General features: G+C 35.2%; 2 protein-coding genes across 2 annotated transcripts; one reads left to right on the top strand and one right to left on the bottom strand.

Annotated features, from left to right (window-relative positions):
* Positions 1–54: 54 nt before the first annotated feature.
* LOC107820169 (UPF0481 protein At3g47200-like) lies at positions 55–3,420 on the bottom strand. Its single transcript, XM_075233454.1, has 3 exons — positions 3,152–3,420; positions 2,439–2,544; positions 55–1,740 (listed from the first exon to the last, which is right to left on the bottom strand). Exons 2-3 carry the CDS (start codon positions 2,508–2,510, stop codon positions 265–267), a joined length of 1,548 nt encoding a protein of 515 aa, XP_075089555.1. The 5' UTR covers positions 2,511–2,544; positions 3,152–3,420; the 3' UTR covers positions 55–264.
* Positions 3,421–4,811: 1,391 nt separating this feature from the next.
* Positions 4,812–19,820, top strand: LOC107770900 (alpha-galactosidase 1-like). Its single transcript, XM_075233453.1, has 15 exons — positions 4,812–5,062; positions 5,955–6,013; positions 6,114–6,157; positions 11,292–11,304; positions 11,638–11,672; positions 11,778–11,881; positions 11,970–12,045; positions 12,133–12,191; positions 12,299–12,364; positions 17,468–17,551; positions 17,628–17,692; positions 17,762–17,844; positions 17,947–18,037; positions 18,502–18,692; positions 19,136–19,820. The coding sequence occupies exons 1-15, from the start codon at positions 4,857–4,859 to the stop codon at positions 19,226–19,228; spliced, it is 1,269 nt and encodes a 422-aa protein (XP_075089554.1). The 5' UTR covers positions 4,812–4,856; the 3' UTR covers positions 19,229–19,820.
* Positions 19,821–23,220: the final 3,400 nt, after the last annotated feature.

The following is a 23,220-nucleotide window of genomic DNA, read 5'->3' as shown; positions in this document are numbered from 1 at the left end:
TTCTTTTCTTTATGCAATTGGACAAAGATGCAATTTTCTATGAGAAATATCTTCCCGGTGTTGAATTTCCTCTTTTTTTGGTTAATCTTGTATATAGTTGTACCAAAATAACATAAACTATGTCGGGCAAATGCATGTGCTCACTGGCATGGGCCATCTAGTTGATACAATAAGCTCATCAACACACATGCACGGAGTTGTGAGGAAATACTACAGTGGAGACATTTAAACAACCATTATGTATATAATTAGAACAATGACTACTTAAACACCACCGGTAAAAGTTAGAATAGTCTGCATAGCTGTGAGTATGAGAAGTATGACAGCTGCCACAGTTGAAGCTCCTACCCACGGACTATTAAAGTAATTGCGCCTTAAACTTGCCTTCATTAGGTTCCATGGTTGTTTATAATGGTGAACTAATTTTCTGCATTCTTGTTTGTAATAGAAGTCCTCAGATGAAACGATGACCCCTTTCCCAATCTTGTTAAAAAGGCTAGCTACTTCTTTGTCCTCCCCTATCCTATTCCTGATGATTCCTTTATGGCGAAGCAAATTCACATCTCTCTCCGAGTCAATAAGATAATCCATGAAAATTGCAAAATCACTGAAATATCTAGGACCATGTACATGAGACGACTGTTGCTCATACGCTATCAGATTTCGCAGGAGAGTCTCCGTTTCATCGGTGACTCTAAAACTAGGAATTTTCATTAACCCATTCTCAAATTTGATATCAAATAAACTTGTGTTATCTTCACAGTTTTCTTCCTCCAAGTAATCATAAATATATCCGACTTTTACGAAGCTAACTCCAGCTTCAGAAAGCTCTGTTGCATTTGGCATGACGTTATGCCCCGTTACGTGGTCCTTATCTATTGGCTTATCTTTTGACCTAATTATTTGCAAAGGATTACAACATAAGCTCTTATTGCAATAATGTTCCATTTCCAAACTAGGATTCTCATGGGTTAGGCTAGTACTTTTAATCTCAGAAGGATGACATGACATGTGTACAACTTGAAGTAAATGTTTGATTTCTACGGCAATATCATTACCTTCACTCTCAAAATAGGATGCAGGGGCCATCTTTGGTAATAAAGGTAAAAAGAACCACTTCACCATTTTTGTGAATGATATTTCATCTTCCTCATTCATAGTCATGTGATGAAGCTTAGCGAGGACAAAGAAAGGAAGTTGGTTTTCTACTAACAGCAGATCTCGACATACTTGATTAATTATGCAATTTATGGCTATAATCGGTCCTTCTCCTTCTGGACACATTCCACACCACTCTCGAATGAGTTCAACTAGAAAACAACCATCAAGTAACAATATTTTTGAAAAATTACCAACAATATCACGTTCAAGGTTCTCTATATCGTCATAACACTTTAATGCTTCATCCTCCAATTCTCTAATGCAACTTTCCACATCAATCTCCTCTTTCCTACGGAGGAACCGTTGTAGATACAATAGTTTGTACTTTTCCATGGATCGAAGTTCGGGATTGTGTTTGTGGTAAGGACCAATAGAGATCAACTTTGGCTTATAAGCATCTGGATTTGATCCACGTAACCCCACACTTACTTTGAATATGGTGGTGGATCTCATAGCCGAATTCATGTCCAAATCCTCATATATTTCATCTAAGATTTTATTTGCAGGCTTATTGACTTGATCTTGACCATTTGTTTCCTTGTTCTCGATTATATCATCCAGTTTCTTCCCTTCTTCTATCTGTAATTAATGGAAAAGAGTTCATAGTTTTTTTTTTCGTTTTGAGAAACTAACACGCTGAATTCCAATTCTTTTAAATCCTATTGTAGTAATATTTATATATACTTATTATTTTCTATAAATTCTACTCCCTCCATTTATTTTTAGTTGTCCATTTTGATTTTGCACTCCTTTTAAGAAAAGTAAATGAAATATGTATTTTAAAATTCTATCCATAATATTAATAGCATTTTAAAAAGTCTTGGGGAATAAATAGTTAATGATAAAGGTAAAACAGAAAAGAAAATTGTCTTTTTCTTAATTGTTAAAGATGAACAAGTAAAAGTAAAATATATTTTTAAAATAGTGAACAAGTAAAAGTAAACAAGGAAGTAACAAGTAATTATAGGGAAGGTATACAAAAACGAATAGTGAATCGTAATGAAGTTTTAAACATCATTAGTGGAAACCAAAAGAGTAAAAGGAAAATTAATAAAACAACTGAATCTTAATAAAGAAACTTGACGTTATTATTTATGCTTTTAATGACTTAATATATATATATATATATATATATATATATATATATATATATATATTAAAAAATTATAATTATTAACAAGTGATACACGAGTGACTATTCATGTTTGTTACCTTGTTTCCTTTTGTACAAAAATACAATAAATAAAACGAAAGTTTGTGTTGAGAAAGAGAGAGACCTCATCTTTTGTTGCTTGACGAAGCAGTGGAGTTTGGTGATCAATTGGGGTAATCTCAATAGAGTGTGCCATCCCTCTTTAATTATTTTCTTGAACTTTATAATTCCTACATGCAACAGATATCGGTATAAAATGGTATGGCATAAAAGTTGAAAAGAAAAGACAACAAAATAAAAAATGAAATCTCGTATTATTTCTTCTTATGAACTGTTAGAAATTCTATTTCTTAGATTGAACAAACTAATTTGTTCTACAGAATATTTTTTTTAAAAATATCAGGAAGGGTGCACTTTTTAAGTAATTGAAAATACATAAGATCCATGTCTCATAATCTATGTACACTGTTCATTTTATATCATCCTAAAATAATGGCAATTTGAGGGAGTCGTAGACATTTCCTTGAGGGAGTAATAAAACATTTCTTTGAGAAAAAAAAAAGGAGAAACTGCCTTAAATATGCTATAGAGTGATAATTTTAAAAAGTGGATATGAGTCAAATTCAACCCTAAAAGCTAGCTTATGAGGTGAGAATTATCCAAGATTATTTAAGAAGACCAAGTTACCGTATCCTACCCGATTTGGGGCATTTAAATATGAAATGATTAAAATTGCAATAGTACACCTTGTGCTTGGCATAAAATGACAAATAAAGGGCAGTCTCGCACACTAAGTTCGTGCTAGAATGACAGAATGATAATGTAGAAGTTAATTACCTCTTTGGTTTGACTATTTATATATTCAAAATGGACTGATTGGAGTGTACTTAAGCTACCTCTTGCAGAAATACAAGATAAGACTGAGTATAATAGATCTTATGATTTGGTCCTTCTTCGAACCCTGCGCATAGCGGGAGCTTAGTACACCGGGCTGTCCTCTCTACTTGACGATGAAGGATATGATGAGAGAGGGGGTGCTGGAAATATAGTGGAAGAGGAATGAATTTTTAAACGGAAAATACATTAGTCTATGAGAAAATGATGTCGAAACTGAAAAGATTTTAGTACTATATATAGATTTTCTTTTGTGTGATTGTAGGGTTTACCTATATTACTAACGTGTGATAACATCAATCTGAGAAAAATATCATAGAATAAAATAAAGCTACAAGTATCATAGAATAAAATATAATGACATTAACTGTAAGAAAAGTATCATAGAATAAAGTTTTAACCAGATAGGTTTCAAGCTACCATATAATATTAATTCTTGGATTTCATATCAAGTTCAGTTCAGCAGAAGAACACTAAAATTTTCCTTCTTTACAAAAGGCTTATATAATACCTCATCCTCCTTCCTGCAATGAATCTTCCAAAACCAGACAGACAAGTAATTATCTGTATTCCTAAATAATAAAAAAAATATATATCTACTTTAATAAGCTTGAGGCTAAAGACTAATGATACATCAAATTTTCTTGTAAATGAAGTAAATTCACCTAAAAGTGGGATTGATAAAACCAGTGTCTTTTTAATTAAAGTAAGAACCGGAAGAAAGAGTCGGACTCCTGCAGGTCTAATACTAGTGGAGGTACAATTTTTACCGAAAGCATTCAAAAAGATAAAAAAGTAAACACACAAAGAAGTTAAGACGAATCATCTTTTATATATATATATATATATATATATATATATATATATATATATATATATATATATATATATATATCACTGCATAGGTTTAATGTCAGACTTGGCTTCTTTTTTGCCAAAAGGGTTTTTTTGGGCTTTGGTAAAAGTGTTTATTCCTAAAGTTAAGGTGTTTGAAAATTTTTAGAAGGAAAAAAAGTGCTCTTGTGAGTACACAGACTAGCAGCTTTTTAGAAGCAAGAAAAGTAGTTTCTTTCCGAGAGCATATTTTTTAAAAAAACTTTTGAGAAAAATATACTTGACTCATTTTTTAAGAGCTTGGTCAAACACTAATTACTGCTTAAAATTGCTTTTTAAATTTATTAGTCAAACATAATCTACTTCTCACCAACAAAATTGAAAAAAACACTTTTCAAAATAAGGTGATACTAACAAAATCATTGCTACAATTTGATGTATATAGTTACTAGCTTCCCGGGCACAAAGAGGGAATGGAAGGAGTGGGTATAATAACAACGTTAATCTTGTCAATCACTATATCTTCCAATGGATAATGTTTAGTCAGCATACAACAGTTCAAATCCAATTAGGACACAGTAACTTTCTGGCATAAATAAAGAGAGGAAGAGTGTTCGAAAAGGTATACTATATAACAACGTTAATCTTGTCCATCATTATCTAAATATAATGGATAACATTACTCAGCATTCAATAACTTGTATACAACGTGTATATATATTATATATACACGTTACGCTAACAGTCTTAACACAATAAGAATCCACAATAGAATATAGTACGAGCCACGTACATAGTAGAAAATAGTAAAGTGATGGAGATAAAATTACTAGGGACCAAGTTACTACTTGCATTATGGCTACTGATGTCCGCCGTATGTGGTGGTTACTGCTACCGGCCAACCGCCGGATTGCGGTTGCCCGGAGCTAACAAATGGAAGCAGCAAAAGGAGAAAGAGGATTCACTTGACACACGACGAAATTTGCTGTCTAATGGACTCGGCTTGACTCCTCCTATGGGGTAAATCATACTTTTTCCATTAGTAAATTATGTCAATTTGATTATTTCCATTTACTTATTTTCTGATCTTTTACTTTTTTCTTTTCATCTTAAACTTCACGGGTGGATGTACTATATATGATGAGGTCGCATTCACTGTTTTCACTTTGAAATATATATATATACAAAGTTTGATGCCAATGTCACAAAGTAGGAGTGGATCGATGCAATGCCATATATATATATAGAAAAATCCTAGATTCGTTTCTGTGTTTGTTCTTTGTTGTGATGGATTTAACTCTAATTAATCTGTAACAATCAACCAGAAAAGGGGAAGAAGTAAAGTATACGTGCAATTAGAAAGTAGAGAATAATTGCGTGTGTACATATTATGCTTAGTTAGTATGAGTTTAACTTCTATGCACCGGCAATGTAAAAAAAAATCACATATCTAAAAGATAAGATTAACTGCACATAATAAATTGAATTAGTTACTTGAAAAATAAGGCACAACCCGATACATTACATACTCTAAAAGATTACTACTATTAATTGCACATAATAAGTTGAATTAGTTACTTGAAAGATAAGACATACAACTTTACCATATGTTAAATTACAGTAATATAAAAATTTTACACTATCAATAAATAAGTTGAATTAGTTACTTGAAAGATAAGACATACAACTTTACCATATGTTAAATTACAGTAATATAAAAATTTTACACTATCAATAAATATAAGTTAAATCATTGTATATATTGTCACAATAGAGTTGTGGTTGCATGATACTATGCATCCACTTTCTTAAATCATGGGTCTTGGCTCTTTCTTGCAATTAGTTAACATAGTCAGTTAATCTCTTTGCCTTTTGGCAATTTTAACCAACAAAAGCAAAATATTTATTTTAGTTGGAGTAGTTGGAACCATTTTGGCTGCAATATTGATGAGAAAGTCATAAGAGAAACCGGTAAGTGTTAACTACTGATACTAAGTGATTTATTTACTATTTGTTATTTGCCTGCATTGCTTAATTTAACCCTGATGTTGAACTTTCTTTTATTTGACAGCTGATGCCTTGGTTTCAACTGGTCTTGATAAACTTAGGATACAAGTGTAGGACCCATAAAAAAAATGAAACAAAGAAAAAAAATGAAAAAGTTGCAGAAGTCAAATAGGGTGGCTGGAAAGATTTTTCAAGTTGGGCGGCTAGAAAAAGTTGCCAAATTTCAAAAGTCACAAACACATGTTTTGACCGATGGTAATTTGCACTACAAATTACAGTGAATAAACAATTCTGATCTTCTATAAATAGCAGGCTCCATTTCCCTTTTGATACACACCAAAATAACGAGAGAAACATAAAGCAGTGAGTAATCCACAGATTGTGGTCTGTGAGATAACTAGTGAGTGGTAGTAATATTGTAGTGAGGTGTTTTAAATAAAGAGTGCTATTTCTTTCAAAGTTGTAGTAGTCTCTTGACACTACTGAGTTGTAATATTATAGTGGTAATATTGCTCCACTCGGGTATTGTATTTTATCCTGCTAAAATATTTGGTGTCATTGTTACTCTCTTGTGTTATTATTATTTGTTGTGGATATTATTCTGGGCGAGATTTTTTTTTATCCCAACAACATGGTATCAGAGCCATGACAAATAATGGTCCGCTATCTTTTCAGTACCCCGTCTGACAAAAAATAATTATGAGAAATGGTGTCTACGTATGAAAGTCATCCTTGGCTCTCAGGATGTATGGAAAATCGTAGACAGAGGGTATACAAAACCCGATAATGAGGAAGTTCTGCCCCAAAATGAAAAAGAGGTCTTGGCAAATACAAGAAAGAAAGATCAACAAGCCCTCACGCTCATCCACCAATGTTTGGATGATGCCATGTTTGAGAAGGTGGTAGATGCTACCACCTCAAAGGAAGCTTGGGAGATTTTACAAAATTCTCTTCAAAGAGTTGACAAGGTGAAAAAGGTAAAACTTCAAACTCTAAGGGCTGATTTTGAAGTTTTAAAAATGAAAGAATCCGAATGCATCTCGGATTATTTTTCAAAAGTGAAGTCTATTGTAAATCAACTAAGAAGATACGGGGAGGACATAGAAGATGTCCGTGTGGTAGAAAAGATCCTTCGCACTTTAACACCTAAATTTAATTTTGTGGTGTGTGATATTGAGGAATCTAAAGATTTAGACTCTATGATGGTGGAGCAATTGGAAGGTTCTTTACAGGCCCACGAAGAAAAGATCAAAAGGAGACAAGAAGTTCCATCGGATCAACTTCTTAAAACTCAGGCATCCTTCAAGGATTATGGAGGTGAAACAAGCTATCGAGGAAACGGACGAGGACGAGGCCGAGGTCAAGGAGGTCATGGAAGAGGAAGAAGTAATAGTAAGAACTTCAACAATGAAGTTAAAATCCACCAAACATTCAGAGGTCGTGGTTGTGGACAAAGAGGAGGAAGAGGACGTGGATACTACCAAGAAAATAATGGACAAAGGTATGACAAATCAAAAATTGAATGTTATAATTGTCATAAATTTGGCCATTACTCTTGGGAATGTTGTAGCATGTTGAAGAAAAGACTAACCTTGTTGACGACAAGAAAGAAGAAAATGAGTCAACGTTGTTGATGGCACTCAAGGAAGAAGACAGAGATGATTGCAGCTCGTGGTATTTGGACAATGGAGCAAGCAATCATATGTGTGGATGCAAAGAGAAGTTTGTGGAGATCAATAAAACAGTGAGAGGTAATGTGTCCTTTGGAGATACCTCAAAGGTTCAAATCGAAGGGATAAGTACAATTCTGATCTCCTGTAAAGATGGTAGTCACAAGTTAATTCAAGATGTTTATTATGTGCCAAAATTAAAAAGTAATATTTTAAGTTTGGGCCAACTTCTTGAAAAGGAATATGACATCCACATGAAAAATATGCATCTTTGGCTTAGAGATTCAAGTGGAATTCTAATTGCTAAAGTGCATATGGCAAAGAATAGATTGTTTTCTCTGAATCTTAAAACAATTGATGCAAAGTGTTTGAAGGCTAATGTGCAAGATGAATCATGGTGTTGGCACATGCGATTTGGGCACTTAAATTTTGAAGCGCTCAAATCAATGGGAGAAAAGAACATGGTGCATGGGATACCATCAATTAATCATCCTAATCAATTGTGTGAAGCTTGTCTTCTTGGAAAGCATGCAAGGAGGAGTTTTTCAAAGGAGGCCATGTCAAGATCAACCAAGCCGCTCCAGCTTGTCCACACTGATGTGTGTGGACCAATCAATCCACCTTGTTTTGGTAAAAGAAAATACTTTCTGCTTTTCATTGATGACTTTAGTAGAAAGACTTGGGTTTATTTCTTGAACCAAAAACCTGAAGCTTTTGCTGCTTTTAAAAATTTCAAAGTACTTGTGGAGAAAGAAAGTGGCTATGAAATTAAAGCTCTAAGGTCCGATAGAGGAGGCGAATTCACCTCAAACGAATTTAATGACGTCTGTCAACTTCATGGAATTCGTCTCCCTCTAACAGTACCTTATTCACCTCAACAAAATAGTGTTGCAGAGAGAAAGAATCGAACGATTCTTAATATGGCTAGATGTATGTTGAAAGCTAAAAGTATGCCTAAGGAATTTTGGGCCGAAGCTGTTTCTTGTGCAGTTTATTTGAATAACAAGTCTCCAACAAGAAATGTTAGAGATCAAACTCCTCAAGAAGCATGGAGTAGAAGAAAGCCAAGTGTGAAGCACTTGAGAATCTTTGGGAGCATAGCCTATGCTCATGTGCCACATCAAGGGAGAGCAAAGCTTGACGATCAAAGTGTCAAGTATGTGTTTGTTGGCTATGATATGAGTTCAAAAGGCTACAAGCTATACAACCCAAACAGCGGTAAGGTGGTGGTAAGTCGTGATGTTGAATTTGATGAAGAACTGGCATGGAATTGGGAAGCTGAGGAAGAAACTTCATATGATTTTCTTCTATACTTTGGTGATGAATAAGAACCGGAGACTGTGGAACCTGTGCAGGACACAACTCCACCTTCTTCTCCAACAAATGTTGCATCTCCCTCTTCTTAAGAAGGTTCAAATGAACAGCCGCAAAAGACAAGGAGCATTCAAGAGCTCTATGAGGACACAGAAGAAGTTACTAATTTTGATTTTTTATGTTGTCTCTTTGCTGACAGTGAACCAATGAACTTTGATGAAGCTGTTACAAACAAAAGGTGGAGACAAGCCATGGAGGAGGAGATTGAGTCAATAGAGAAGAACAACACTTGGGAGTTAACAACTCTTCCCAAGGGTCATCGAGCAATTGGAGTGAAATGGGTATACAAGACAAAGAAGAATGCTGATGGAGATGTGAAAAGATACAAGGCACGACTTGTGGCTAAAGGCTACAAGCAAAGGCAAGGCATTGACTATGAAGAAGTCTATGCACCTGTTACCCGCATGGAGACTATTCGTTTGCTGATCTCTTTGGCGGCGCAAATGAAGTGGAAGATTCATCAACTAGATGTCAAGTCAGCCTTCTTAAATGGCTATCTTGAAGAAGAAGTCTATGTTGAACTACCATTGGGCTTCGTGGTCAAAAACCATGAAGATAAAGTGTTGCGGTTGAAGAAAGCTTTATATGGATTAAAGCAAGCCCCACAGCATGGAATAGTTGCATCGACAAGTATTTTCAAGACAATGGGTTTACTCGTTGTCTCCATGAATATGCTATTTACCTTAAAGTTCATACTAATGGAGATATCTTAATTGTTTGTCTTTATGTTGATGATCTTATTTTCACGGGTAATAACCCAAATTTGTTTGAAGCTTTCAAGAAAGATATGTCCTGTGAGTTCGAGATGACAGACGTAGGGCCCATGTCATATTACCTGGGCCTAGAAGTGAAGCAGATGGAGGATGAAATTTTTATCTCTCAAGAAAGCTATACAAAGGAGATATTGAAGAAATTCAACATGCTCGATTGCAACCCCGTGAACACACCGATGGAAAGTGGGACAAAATTGTCCAAGTTTGATGAAGGAGAAAAAGTGGATCCCACATTCTTCAAAAGTCTTGTGGGAACTTTGAAGTACTTGACTTGTACCAGACCAGATATACTTTTTGCAGTTGGAGTAGTAAGTCGCTTCATGGAGGCTCCTACCTCTACTCACTTAAAGGTCACTAGAAGAATTCTTTGTTACCTAAAAGGTACGATCGGTTTTGGGTTATTTTATTCTTCTTCTAATGATTTCAACCTTGTGGGATTTTGTGATAGTGATTATGCGGGAGATATTGATGATAGAAAAAGTACAACTGGTTTTGTATTTTTCTTGGGTGATTCTGTTATTCTTGGAGTTCAAAGAAACAGTCAATTGTTACTCTCTCGACTTGTGAAACCGAATATATAGCAGCAACATCATGTACCTGTTATGCTATTTGGCTAAGGAGATTATTAAAGGAGCTCAATTTGCCACAAATGGAAGCTACAGAGATTTGTATTGATAACAAATCTGCACAGGCACTCGCCAAGAATCCGGTATATCATGATCGAAGCAAGCATATAGATACAAGGTATCATTTCATCAGAGAGTGCATTGCCAAGAAGGAAGTCGGGCTCAAATATGTGAAGTCTCATGATCAAGTTGCAGATATCTTCACAAAGCCTCTTAAGTTTGAAGATTTTCAAAGATTGAAATCAAGAATTGGAATGAAGAAGAAAAATCAAAATTAAGGGAGAGATTTGTAGGACCCATAAAAAAGATGAAAAAGTTGCAGAAGTCAAATAGGGTGGCTGGAAAGATTTTCCAAGTTTGGCGGCTAGAAAAAGTTGCCAAATTTCAAAAGTCACAAACACATGTTTTGACCGATGGTAATTTGCACTGCAAATTACAGTGAATAAACCATTCTGATCTTCTATAAATAGCAGGCTCCATTTCTCTTTTGATACACACCAAAATAACGAGAGAAGCATAAAGCAGTGAGAGTAATCCACAAATTGTGGTCTGTGAGATAACTAGTGAGTGGTAGTAATATTGTAGTGAGGTGTTTTAAATAAAGAGTGTTATTTCTTTCAAAGTTGTAATAGTCTCTTGACATTACTGAGTTGTAATATTATAGTGGTAATATTGCTCCACTCGGGTATTGTATTTTATCCCGCTAAAATATTTGGTGTCATTATTACTCTCTTGTGTCATTATTATTTGCTGTGGATATTATTCCTGGGCGAGATTTTTTTTTTATCCCAACAATAAGTATGTTAATATAGGTATGTCCTCAACTAAAGATGGATCCAGGATTTACATATACATTCCGAGTCCAAAATAGTTGCGTGCAGCTACCTTTCCTTAGTTAAGGGTGGCGGATCCACCCTACGATTCACGTGAATCCAGTAGCTTTTGTTCAAACAGTGTAAATGTGTTCGAAAAATTCATTAAATATCTATAAATATGTGAATGAGAACCCAGTTACTATTGAAAATTTACTCGAGATTATTGTAGGAACTCAAAAACATTAAATTCTGGATCCACCTTTGGTTACACCATTACACAAACTGATATATGCTTAAACCATGTCCATGTGTAACATTTTTCTTTTTTAGATGATTGTTGGGCTGAACCTCAACGCGACGATCAGGTACCCTTGTCTCAACTGGAAACTGTGTTTAGTACTGCAATTCAGATTATTTTATGTGTTATCTTCCTTACTAGTTTTCTTTACTTATAAAATCTAAAATTCCAGGGAAATCTTGCACCTAAAAAGTCCACATTTCCTTCTGGAATGAAAGCTGTAGCTGACTATGTTCACAGTAAAGGTCTTAAGCTAGGAATCTACTCAGATGCAGGGTAAACTTGCACATAACATTCATTTTAAAAAGATATCTTATTTGATCACGAAAGACATCATTTTAAGAGATTTTACTTGTTTCTGCAGGTATTATACTTGCAGCAGAAAAATGCCTGGTTCACTTGGTCATGAGGAACAAGATGCAAAAACTTTTGCAGCATGGGTAAATAATATTTTCCAGATTAATCTTGATATTTTTTAACTGTAAAAAAATTCGAATACAATTGTAAGTAACAGCATTTTCCTTCAGGGTATTGATTATTTGAAGTATGATAACTGCAACCATGATGGAACAAAGCCAACTGCGCGGTAAATATTTGGCTTTTCTGTTCAACCTCGCGAAATCATGTGTGACAGATTCCATTAATCGTCCATCGTGTGTTCTTTTCTTGATGAGTGATCCTTTTCTTGTGTAGATATCCTGTAATGACAAGAGCTCTAATGAACGCTGGACGGCCAATCTTCTTTAGTCTTTGTGAATGGTGACAACTGTTGCGGAAGCCAAATGTATATAGTGTGAATAAGTCACAACTACTATAACAAAATATTATGACAGCCACTAAATAATAAATAAGACAATAAAGCAACAATAAAAGGAACACCAGAATTTACGAGGTTCGGCTAATTTTGCCTACTCTTCGGACACAACTAATATTTTATTCCACTCCGAAAATACAAGTGAAATAATACTAAAGAGAGAAGATACAAATGCCTTAAGAAGATAAGAAAGCAAATGAGAGGTGTGTTTAAATCCTAAACATTAGGCCTCCTTTTATAGGGAAAAATTCCCACCAAGTTTACTTCCCAACCGATGTGGGATATTGTCATATTCAACAAATCTCCACCTTGGCAAAATTCCACATCTTCAATTCTCTCTCAATAACAAATTTTGGTTGTGTCTTCATCTTCAATCTTTAGTGTTCAACAATGTTGATCAAATCCAAACAATGTTGAAACTTGACCGCAGTCACCACTTTTGTCAGCATATCAGCAGAATTCTCCGTAATATGAATTTTCTTCACTGTGACTCCACCTTCTTCTATAATTTCTCGTACGAAATGATACCGAACATCAATGTGTTTCGCCCTTGCATGATAAACTTGGTTCTTCGCCAATTGAATAGCACTTTGACTATCACAAAAGATTGTGATACTTTTTTGTTCAACACCAAGCTCCTTTAGCAATCCCTGAAGCCAAATTGCTTCCTTCACAGCCTCTGTAATAGCCATATATTCTGCCTCTGTTGTAGACAAAGCAACTGTTGACTGTAAAGTAGACTTCCAACTAACTGGTGCCTTTGCAAAAGTAAACACATAACCAGTAGTTGATCTTCGTTTGTCCAGATCACCCGCAAAATCTGAGTCACAATATCCAACTACAGACTGATTGTCTTCCTGCTCAAAAACTAACCCAACATCTACAGTATTGTGAATATACCGTAGAATCCACTTCACAGCTTGTCAATGCTCCTTTCCTGGATTATGCATATATCTGCTAATAACTCCAACAGCTTGTGAAATGTCAGGTCTCCTACAAACTATTGCATACATCAAGCTACCAACAACATTTGCATATGGTACCCTTGACATATACTCCTGTTCAGCTTCATCATTTGGCGACATAGTAGTACTTAGCTTAAAATGGGGAGCAAGTGGAGTACTAACTAGCTTAGTCTTTTCATCTATGCCAAAACGTTGTAGTACTCTTTTCAAATGTTCTTTCTGAGATAAACAGAGTTTCTTTGAACGTCTATCTCTTATTATCTCCATGCCAAGAATTTTTTTTTGCCTCACCCAGATCCTTCATCTCAAACTCCTTCTTCAGTTGAATCTTCAACTTATCAATTTCTTCTGAATTCTTGGAAGCTATCAACATATCATTAACATATAAGAGAATATATACAAACGAACCATCTTTAAGCTTGCGCAAATACACACAATGATCGTATTTGCTCCTCTTGTACCCTTGCCGCAACATAAACTCGTCAAATCGCTTGTACCATTGTCTAGAAGATTGTTTCAATCCGTACAATGATTTTTCAAGTTTGCACACCATATTTTCTTTTCCAGCAACTTTGAATCCTTCTGGCTGAGTCATGTAGATTTCCTCCTCCAAGTTTCCATGTAAAAATGCAGTTTTTACATCCATCTGAACTAGTTCCAAATTCAATTGTGCTACCAAAGCCAACATAATTCTAATGGAGGAATGTTTTACAACTGGAGAAAACACTTCATTGTAATCAATTCCCTCCTTTTGAGCATATCCTTTGGCCACCAATCTTGCTTTGTAGCGAATATCTACGTGGTTAGGAAATCCTTCCTTCTTTGCAAATACCCATTTGCACCCAATTGCTTTCTTTCCCTTCGGGAGATTGGCCAATCTCCATGTATGATTCTGATGAAGGGACTGTATTTCATCATTCATGGCAATCCTCCACTTATCTTCTTCTGAACTTTGGACTGCGTCTTTATAAGTGGTAGGAACATCATCAACTATAATTGAGGTTGCACAAGCAACTGTCTCTATGAGACGAACAGGTTTCGTTATTGTTCTTTTTGGCCTGCTGGTTGCTATTGATTCAAGTTGTTGTTGAGGTTCGTGAGTTGGAATCTCCTCTACTGGCTCTCCTTCTAGAGGGTAATCTTCATTTGTTTCCTCCTCTGCTTCTTGTGTAGGAAAAATAAATTTTCCCTCAAACTCCACCTGCCTAGAAGCACCTTCATTTTGTTTGGTATCTTCTGTTACCTTATTTACCATAGCAGATTCATCAAAGGTAACATCCCTGCTGAATATTACTTTCTTTGTCATAGGACACCATAAGCGATATCATTTGACTCCAGAAGTAATTCCCATAAAAATAGTCTTTTTTGCCCTTGGATCCAATTTTGATTCTGTCACATGATAATATGCAGTTGAGCCAAACACGTGCAAAGAGTCATAATCTATAGCAGGCTTTCCGTACCATTTTTCAAATGGTGTCTTGCCATCAACAGCAGCAGATGGTAAGCGATTAATGAGGTGGCATGCATATGTAACTGCCTCAGCCCAAAATTCTCTGCCCAAGCCAGCATTGGACAACATACACCGTACCTTCTCCAGCAAGGTCTGGTTCATACGTTCTGCTACTCCATTCTGTTGTGGTGTATGTCTGACAGTGAAGTGTCGGACGATGCCGTCATTTTCACAGACCTTATTGAAATGATCATTTTTGTATTCACCTCCATTGTTTGTGCGAATACACTTGATCCTCTTGCCTGTTTGATTCTCCACCATCGTCTTCCATTTGAGAAAAATTCCCAACACTTCATCTTTTCTCTTCATTGTATACACCCACACTCTTCGGGAAAAATCATCAACAAATGTTACAAAATAGTGTTTCCCACCCAATGAAGGTGTTTTGGAAGGACCCCAAACATCAGAGTGTACATAATCCAAAATGCCTTTAGTATTATGGATCGTTGTACCAAATTTAACCCTTGTCTGTTTCCTTTTGACACAATGCTCACAAAACTCCAAGTTGCAAGCCTTTACTTCTTTTAAAAATCCTTGATCTGATAGAGTTTTCAAGGATTTTCCTCCAGCATGTCCCAAGCGCATGTGTCATAGCTTGGTTGCTTCTGCCTCTTTGTCGTCACTGGATGTCACTGTCGCTGTCCCAATAATTGTTCTGCCACGATAGCGGTACATATTATTGTTCCCCGATTAGCATTACCACTAGTGCACCGGAGCATACTCTCATCACTCCATTTTCTGCAATGATTTTGAACCCTTTTGATTCTAGGGCTCCCACAGAGATGAGATTCTTCTTGAAGTCCGGTACATATCGAACATCTGTTAATGTTCTGATCATTCCATCATGGTTCCTTAATTGTATTGAACCAATTCCATATGAGGTAAGAGGGCTATTGTCCGCTGTGTGGATGACTCCATATTTTCCTTCTTGAAAATCCATGAACTAGTCCCTGTTGGGACACATATGATAGCTACAAGCCGAGTCCATCAACCATATGTCTCATAATGTTGATGACTCTGTTGTAACTAATGAGAAGTCTGAATCATCACAATCAGCTACATTTGAATCCATAATGGCCTTTCCATTGTTATGTTTGGCCTTATTCTTCAACTTCGGACAGTCTTTCTTCCAGTGCCCCTTTTTCTCGACAAAAGGCACATTCATCTTTGTTGGGTCTGGATCTTGACTTGGATCTTCCCTTCTTTGTCCTCGTTTGATTTTGAGGACGACCCCTCACAAATAGTGCTTCTCCTTCTCCGCCCTTCTGTTTTTCTCGCTTTCTTTGTTCATAGCTGTACAAAGCCGAACAAACTTCTCTGAGAGAAACTTCATCATTTCCATGAAGTAGAGTAGTTTCAAGGTGCTCGTACTCATCAGGAAGTGACGCCAACAACATCAAGGCCAAGTCACCATCATCATAAGTTGTATCCATATTTTGCAAATTTGTGACCAACTTATTGAAACTGGTGATATGTTCATTCATCGTGGTACCAGGAACATAGGTGAAGTGAAACAGTCTCTTCTTCATGTACAATTTATTTTGACTGTTTTTCTTCAAAAATTTATCCTCCAGTGCTTTCCATAATTTACTTGCAGAAATTTCCTTTGTGTATGGATATTTCTGCTCTCTAGCAAGGTAGGATCGAATGCTACCGCAAGCAACACGGTTGAGAATCTTCCAATCTTCTTCTCCAATAACATCTGGTTTCTTTTCTTCAATGGCCAGATCTAGCCCTTATTGAAAAGGACATCTAGAACCTCGCCTTGCCACATCCCAAAATGTCCGGACCCGTCAAATATTTCTACCGCAAATTTCGCATTTGACAAATTCTTGTCATAAGCGAAGATGCCAATGATGACGTATTGTTGACACTTGATGTAGATTCTTCTTGTTTATTGTCTCCCATCTTTGACACAAATATTATTTAATAGCTGACGACACAATTCAAGATTATTTCTTTTCTGGTGTGGAAAGTCAGACTAAGCTGGAACCACAGAGCATACTCAGACAGAACCTTGACTCAGTTACCAAGATAAATCTTTTCTGATGTGGAAGATCAGACTGCAACCACAGAGCATACTTAGACAGTACATTGGCTCTGATACCAATTGTCGCGAAAGCCAAATGTATATAGTGTGAATAAGTCACAACTACTATACCAAAAAATTATAATAGCCACCAAATAATAAATAAGACAATAAAGCAATAATAAAAGGAATACCAGAATTTACGAGGTTCGGCTAATTTTGCCTACTCTTCGGACACAACCAATATTTTATTCCACTCTAAAAATACAAGTGAAATAATACTAAAGAGAGAAGATACAAATGCCTTAAGAAGATAAGAAGGCAAATGAGAGGTGTGTTTAAATCCTAAACATTAGGCCTCCTTTTATAGGAAAATATTTCCACCAAGTTTACTTCCCAACCGATGTGGGATATTGTCATATTCAACAACAACAACTTTTTCCCTAATAAGGACTACACTTATGCTTTCTTCTTCTGTGGTTTCTTTGCTCTCATTTCACACTATTATAGTGATACTATGTATGTACCTATTTATTTTAAATAGGGGCGACTTGCATCCAGCGTTGTGGGGTGGTAAAGTAGGTAACAGCTGGAGAAACACGATCGATATTCAGGATAAATGGGAAAGGTAAAACATTTATAAAGTGATAAATTGCATGTAATCTTGAATCTGAAAATCTTGTTCATTTATCCTTGTTTGACAGCATGATTTTGCGAGCAGACCAGAATGAAGTTTATGCAGACCTTGCGCGACCTGGTGGTTGGAATGGTCAGTATTAAACATGATGCTCTTTAGTTTTTATTAAAATCCCATGTTCTTACAATTATTTCAAAACAGATCCTGATATGCTTGAGGTGGGAAATGGAGGGATGACAAAGGATGAATACATTGTCCACTTTAGCCTCTGGGCTATTTCAAAGGTTAAAAAAACAGGCAAATTTATATATCACTTTTTATTAGGACTATTTGTGCTTCTCACGACAGAATGTATGATCCATTTTTAGCTTTGTTGCTAATTCCAGGCTCCCCTTATCATCGGTTGTGATGTGAGAAACTTATCAAATGATACCAAAGAAATACTTGCCAACAAAGAGGTCATTGATGTGAACCAAGGTACTAAACCACATATTATGTTAACAGCAACTAGTCATTAGTTATGATTTATGTCCTCAACACACTCCCTCACATGTGGGCTTAATTGATTCTTTTTTATGAGTCAAGCACGTGAAAATTCTTTTTCATATTAGGTGGTGGTGAGACTCGAACTCAGGACCTCTGTTTGTTCTGATGCCATATTGAAGTGTGTGACCTTTGATCTCCCTAGTCTAGGGACTTCTTGTAAGGGCCCCTTATTTATGGAATGAGTAATGTGTTAAAGGATAGCTTAGGTACTGCAGTTGGTTTGGAATTAGACTACCTTAATATCAGACATCAAAGACAATCTCATCTAAAAACTTAAGCTGTTAGAGAGAACAAACTTTTATTTACTTAATTATGTCTTCAACATATACGTGAAACCAGATCCTTTGAGTAGTTTTCAAGGGTATTAACACACTTATTTTCATTGTTTTAAACAGATAAATTAGGTATCCAGGGCAAAAAGGTTAGAATGCAAGGCGATCTCGAGGTGTGGGCAGGGCCTCTATCAGGCTATAGAGTAGCTCTAGTGCTTCTCAACCGCGACTCTACTAAAATAGAAATGACAGTTCTCTGGGAAGATATTTGCATCCCTCCTAACAGTCTTGTAGAAGCAAGAGATCTTTGGGAGGTATGTGTTTATTTTACAAACTTAAAAATTCCTAACTCTGTCCTATGGAAGATTCCAGGATAAAAGATTTCAAAGTTAATCACAAAGGCAGAACTTTAATTTATAACCATTATTCACTCATTGATTGCTACTCCCTCTGTTTCAAAAAGATTGGCACTATTTCTTTATGAGTCCGTTTCAAAAAAATTGGTACCTTTCAATATTTTTTAATAAGAAGCATTTATAGCCACACGAGTTCTATGACAGGTTTAATTAAGGCCACAAGTTTCAAAAGTTTTATAGTCACACAAATGTTATGGCTTATTTAAGACGACATATCTCAAAAGTCTTCTCTTCTTTATTGAAATTTGTGTCAAGTCAAACTACGACAATCTTTTTAAATGAGGGATTATTTTTGCATATTTTTTGGTACAAAATAACATGGTTGTGATTTTGAGATGCAGCACAAGACATTGAAGACAAGATTTGAAGGGAATTTGACAGCAACAGTGAACTCTCATGCATGCAAGATGTATGTATTGAAGCCTACTGCTTGAGGAATCAAAGGATGCTTTGCACCACACTACTCATTTCTCTTCCTCCCAAATTTGTTATGCTTTAATACAAAGATAGACTAGTCATTTGTGATGGATTATTATATGCAGCAGAATCAATCCCAGTATCAAAATCACATGTAATTTAGACAACTAGCATAAACGGGATTTCACGGGTTACCTCTTGAAGCGTGAACATATCTCTTCTACCACGTGAGCCTTCAGTTCCATAACTTCTCAATGGAATCTCCATCACCCGCACAATCATGATCCTCGAACGTTCCACGGTCTTCTACTGTGTTACCCAAATAATACCCGAAAATAGCAATTTCGTGTGGGCGAAATTTCTAGGAAAACTTGGCTGAAAATTTCAGCCACCATGTACTCATCCCTCTAGGTGGAAAACCTTATGTATTTATAGCACAAGTTTTAAGGGTTAAGACCCTTTTCCAAAACCTGTTAGGTTTTCTTTTCCACCAGAAAAAGGATTCCTTTATTTCCTATTATTTAGGCACAGTAGGGACCACAGAATTTAATTAACAAGGCTTCCAATTATGGAATTAATTTGTAATTTTCGAAATTAATATCCACCATAATTAATTGCGAATTATTCCACTAAAAATTCGTAATTACACTCCTTATTCAATTTCGAAATTCATCCATTAAATCTTATTTAACTCCCCATGTTAAGATTCAGATACGAATCAATTAAATTAAATTACTGATGATTTAATTTATTGATTATTTCCTTTAGACTTTCGCTTAACTTATTTCATGTGTCGGATACAAAATCCACCGGTCGGGTTTACACATGAAAACTTATAAGCTTTCATAAAGGTATATCATCAATCTCTAAACTGAGACATGGATTACATCAACTAACTATTACTTCGCCAATGTATATTATTATTATCCAATTTACCAGGCATATTGACCCACGAAAGGATCTCGCCTTTTAATAAATCAAAACAATAATAATATACATAGCTAATAATAATTATATCAAGATTAAGAGTATAAGTACATTTAATGGCTAGAGAGTTTATTTTATTAAGTCAGTATAAAATACTTATCTCTACCTAGTCCGTTCAATACATACAAAATGTACTAGCACAAGAAGTTGGAATGAAACCATTCCCATAATCAAGATTAATTATATTTAATCTTGTGCTACAATCATTCCTGATGGTTTGTCCAATTCCATCATTAGATTGTGAACTCAAACTTTATACTTATAAGAACCGATGATTTAATCTTCCGTGTATAAGCTAAACTCTATACACTAAATCATCTACTATATAAGCAAAGGACACAGACTATTATATGATCTATTTAAAACTTTATTAAAACTGAATAAACAATTATTTCATAATAAATACTATATCTAAACCAAACTCATGGTTAATAGTATATATCCCAACAATTTGTAGAATTAAACATCATTAATTAGATGGAATGCAAAGTTCCTTTCATTATATATTAGTTGTTGTGTTTTCTCTAAGTATAGCTTTATGATTTTGATTCTCAACTTCAGTTCCACATATTATAATAGATCAATTTGGCCCGTATTTTCTTTCAAATTTGATCTATATATCAGTACATGATCCTGTAATGTATCTTGCGTAAAGTAATACGGTTTTTAAAAAGGGAGCTCCACCTATTGCCTATCTCAACGTATCTCGCATAAAGTAATACGATTTATAGAAGGGAAATTATGCCTAGCTCACTAAAAGTTTACCATTAGTTTGAAGAATTCCTCGAGATTCGAGCAACTATGGATGATAATAAGTACTCAGTAAGTACAATTCTCATGTATATATTTTACTATTATTTTATTCCTTTCAAAAAGGTGACTATGGATTGCTTACTAGAATATTTTAGTTGCCAACTTGTATTACAAATATTATCAATCCGGTTCATATTCATTTATCACATGCATCTTACGAAAATAATGGATCCAAGATCAAGTAATCAATTTATAGGGGACAAAATAAGAAGCACAATTCACGGTATGTTATTTTTTGGAGAAGTTCCATACAATGAGAGTTTAAAATATAGACTGATTATTTATGGGGATGTCAACAGAAGCAGATCTTGAGCATAAAACTAAATTAAAGAATTTATTAAATTAAGGAGAAAAACTAAAAAGAAACAACTATAGCACGTGCTTGACAGCTAGTTCATAATTAAAGTGGAGGTCTATAAATTATGACCACCGGAAAGCAAAGAGAAGTATAATTTCAAATTTTCAATCATGACATTGTTTAAGCTTTGTTCTATTTTCATTGTTCTTCTTATAGCAATCACTGGTTAGTATCTATTTTTACTATCTTTAAATTTTGATTCTGCTTGCTTTCAATTATGTATTTAGGTACATATGTGAGACTATATACATATTTATATGTATGCAAGAATATGCATGCATCTTTATCCATGACATTTCGACATGCATGTTTTATAATGATGTACCGTTTATAATTTTATTTTATAACTATGATGATGAAATATTTCAGTCAACATGTCGTGGATCTCAAAGACACAATTCATGGCTACACTCGATGTTAAGCATGACCTCTCAAGAATTACGAGGAGGTTATTCCCACAACTTAATACTTGTTGGAATTCTTGCACTTCTGACAGTGATTGTAGTGACTGCTGGATATGTTGTACTTGCTGGTATAATGCTACTCTATTAGAAGATAAACCTTCATGTAGGTTCTAAGATTTCAATTTAATTTCAGTGGTTTCGTCAGTCTTTTCTTATTTATATGTTTGTCATTTAAGCTTTGTATTAATAATGAAACAAAATGCAAAGAGCTGCTGTTGGCAAGTATATGAGTGTGTGTCTATATATATATATATATATACTAGTTTCTGAACTCACGTGTGTCCCTTGTGTAGAAGTACAGAGTTTTTAAACGATAGTGATAATATTAACTGTGCATCAACGTCAATTCCATCAGTTGGAACATCTTTTCAAACTTCAAGTATCTCCTCAACCACCAAATCGTTGCTCCTATCTTCTTTTGCCATTTTTCCATCAATCTTCACGAGGATACTGAATTCTTCTCCATTACTCAATACCAACTTAGATTCCTCTTTCTGTAGTAGTAAAAAGCCAAATACATTAGTTTAAATATTGACTAAAACATATGGAGAACTTGTACAACCTGAAGGATCCTTTAAGTAATGTAGGAGTTTTACCTTTTAAGATGTTGAGTTAACATATTCCTTGATGTTGCAGCCAAAGAAGTATAATGCACCATAAAACAACGTAATACTTATATATTGTTGTACAACAGAAACACCAAACTTTAACCTATATCTAAAGCACAATTCAGTGATTAGATCATTGACTCTTCAACTGCTTGTTCTAGATAATATATATGTCTATGTGTCTTACAACAACAACAACAACAACAACAACAACAACCCAATATAATCCCACTTAGTGGGGTTTGGGGAGGGTAGTGTGTACGCAGATCTTACCCCTACCCTAGGGTAGAGAGACTGTTTCCAAATAGACCCCCGGCATCCTTCCCTCCAAGAACTTCCCACCTTGCTCTTGGGGAGACTCGAACTCACAACCTCTCGGTTAGAAGTGGGGGTTGCTTACCATCAGAGCAACACCTCTTGTCTCATTGGTAGACCGTATCGTTTCGTTTATATTCTTTAATGACTATCAATTGGATTTTTTTAATTAAGCAATGGTCTCTTGGGTATTGTTACTATTGATGTCGGCAATTTTGGCATTGAACGTACAATGTATATTCTATACGTAAATTAGCAGGGTCATTTTGTTAGATTGTAAACATATAAATGTAGGATACATTGTGTTAGATTTTGGCAGGAAAATGTACCTTCAAGTTGGCAATTGAGCCATCCATATATCAGTGATTTTGACTTCTCTAACTCTTTGCATTAGTTTACTTAGCATTAAACTTATGTTTATCTTGTTTTCCTTCACATTGTCATTCATGTATTGTTAAACTTTC

Source organism: Nicotiana tabacum, chromosome 16 (assembly GCF_000715075.1).
Source record: "Nicotiana tabacum cultivar K326 chromosome 16, ASM71507v2, whole genome shotgun sequence".
In the NCBI taxonomy this organism is placed as follows: Eukaryota; Viridiplantae; Streptophyta; class Magnoliopsida; order Solanales; family Solanaceae; genus Nicotiana; species Nicotiana tabacum.
The sequence above is the reverse complement of the archived record's forward strand: the minus strand, read 5'-3'. Positions and strand labels throughout refer to the sequence as shown.

Bases quoted from the DNA above. Each gene is read 5' to 3' on its own strand.
- LOC107770900 (XM_075233453.1), top strand. From the start codon at position 4,857: ATGGAGATAAAATTACTAGGGACCAAGTTACTACTTGCATTATGGCTA. The intron at 12,046-12,132 runs GTAAATAATATT...ATTTTCCTTCAG, and splicing joins CAAAAACTTTTGCAGCATGG to GGTATTGATTATTTGAAGTA. The intron at 17,693-17,761 runs GTCAGTATTAAA...ATTTCAAAACAG, and splicing joins GCGACCTGGTGGTTGGAATG to ATCCTGATATGCTTGAGGTG.
- LOC107820169 (XM_075233454.1), bottom strand. From the start codon at position 2,510: ATGGCACACTCTATTGAGATTACCCCAATTGATCACCAAACTCCACTG. The intron at 1,741-2,438 runs GTCTCTCTCTTT...CATTAATTACAG, and splicing joins GTCAAGCAACAAAAGATGAG to ATAGAAGAAGGGAAGAAACT.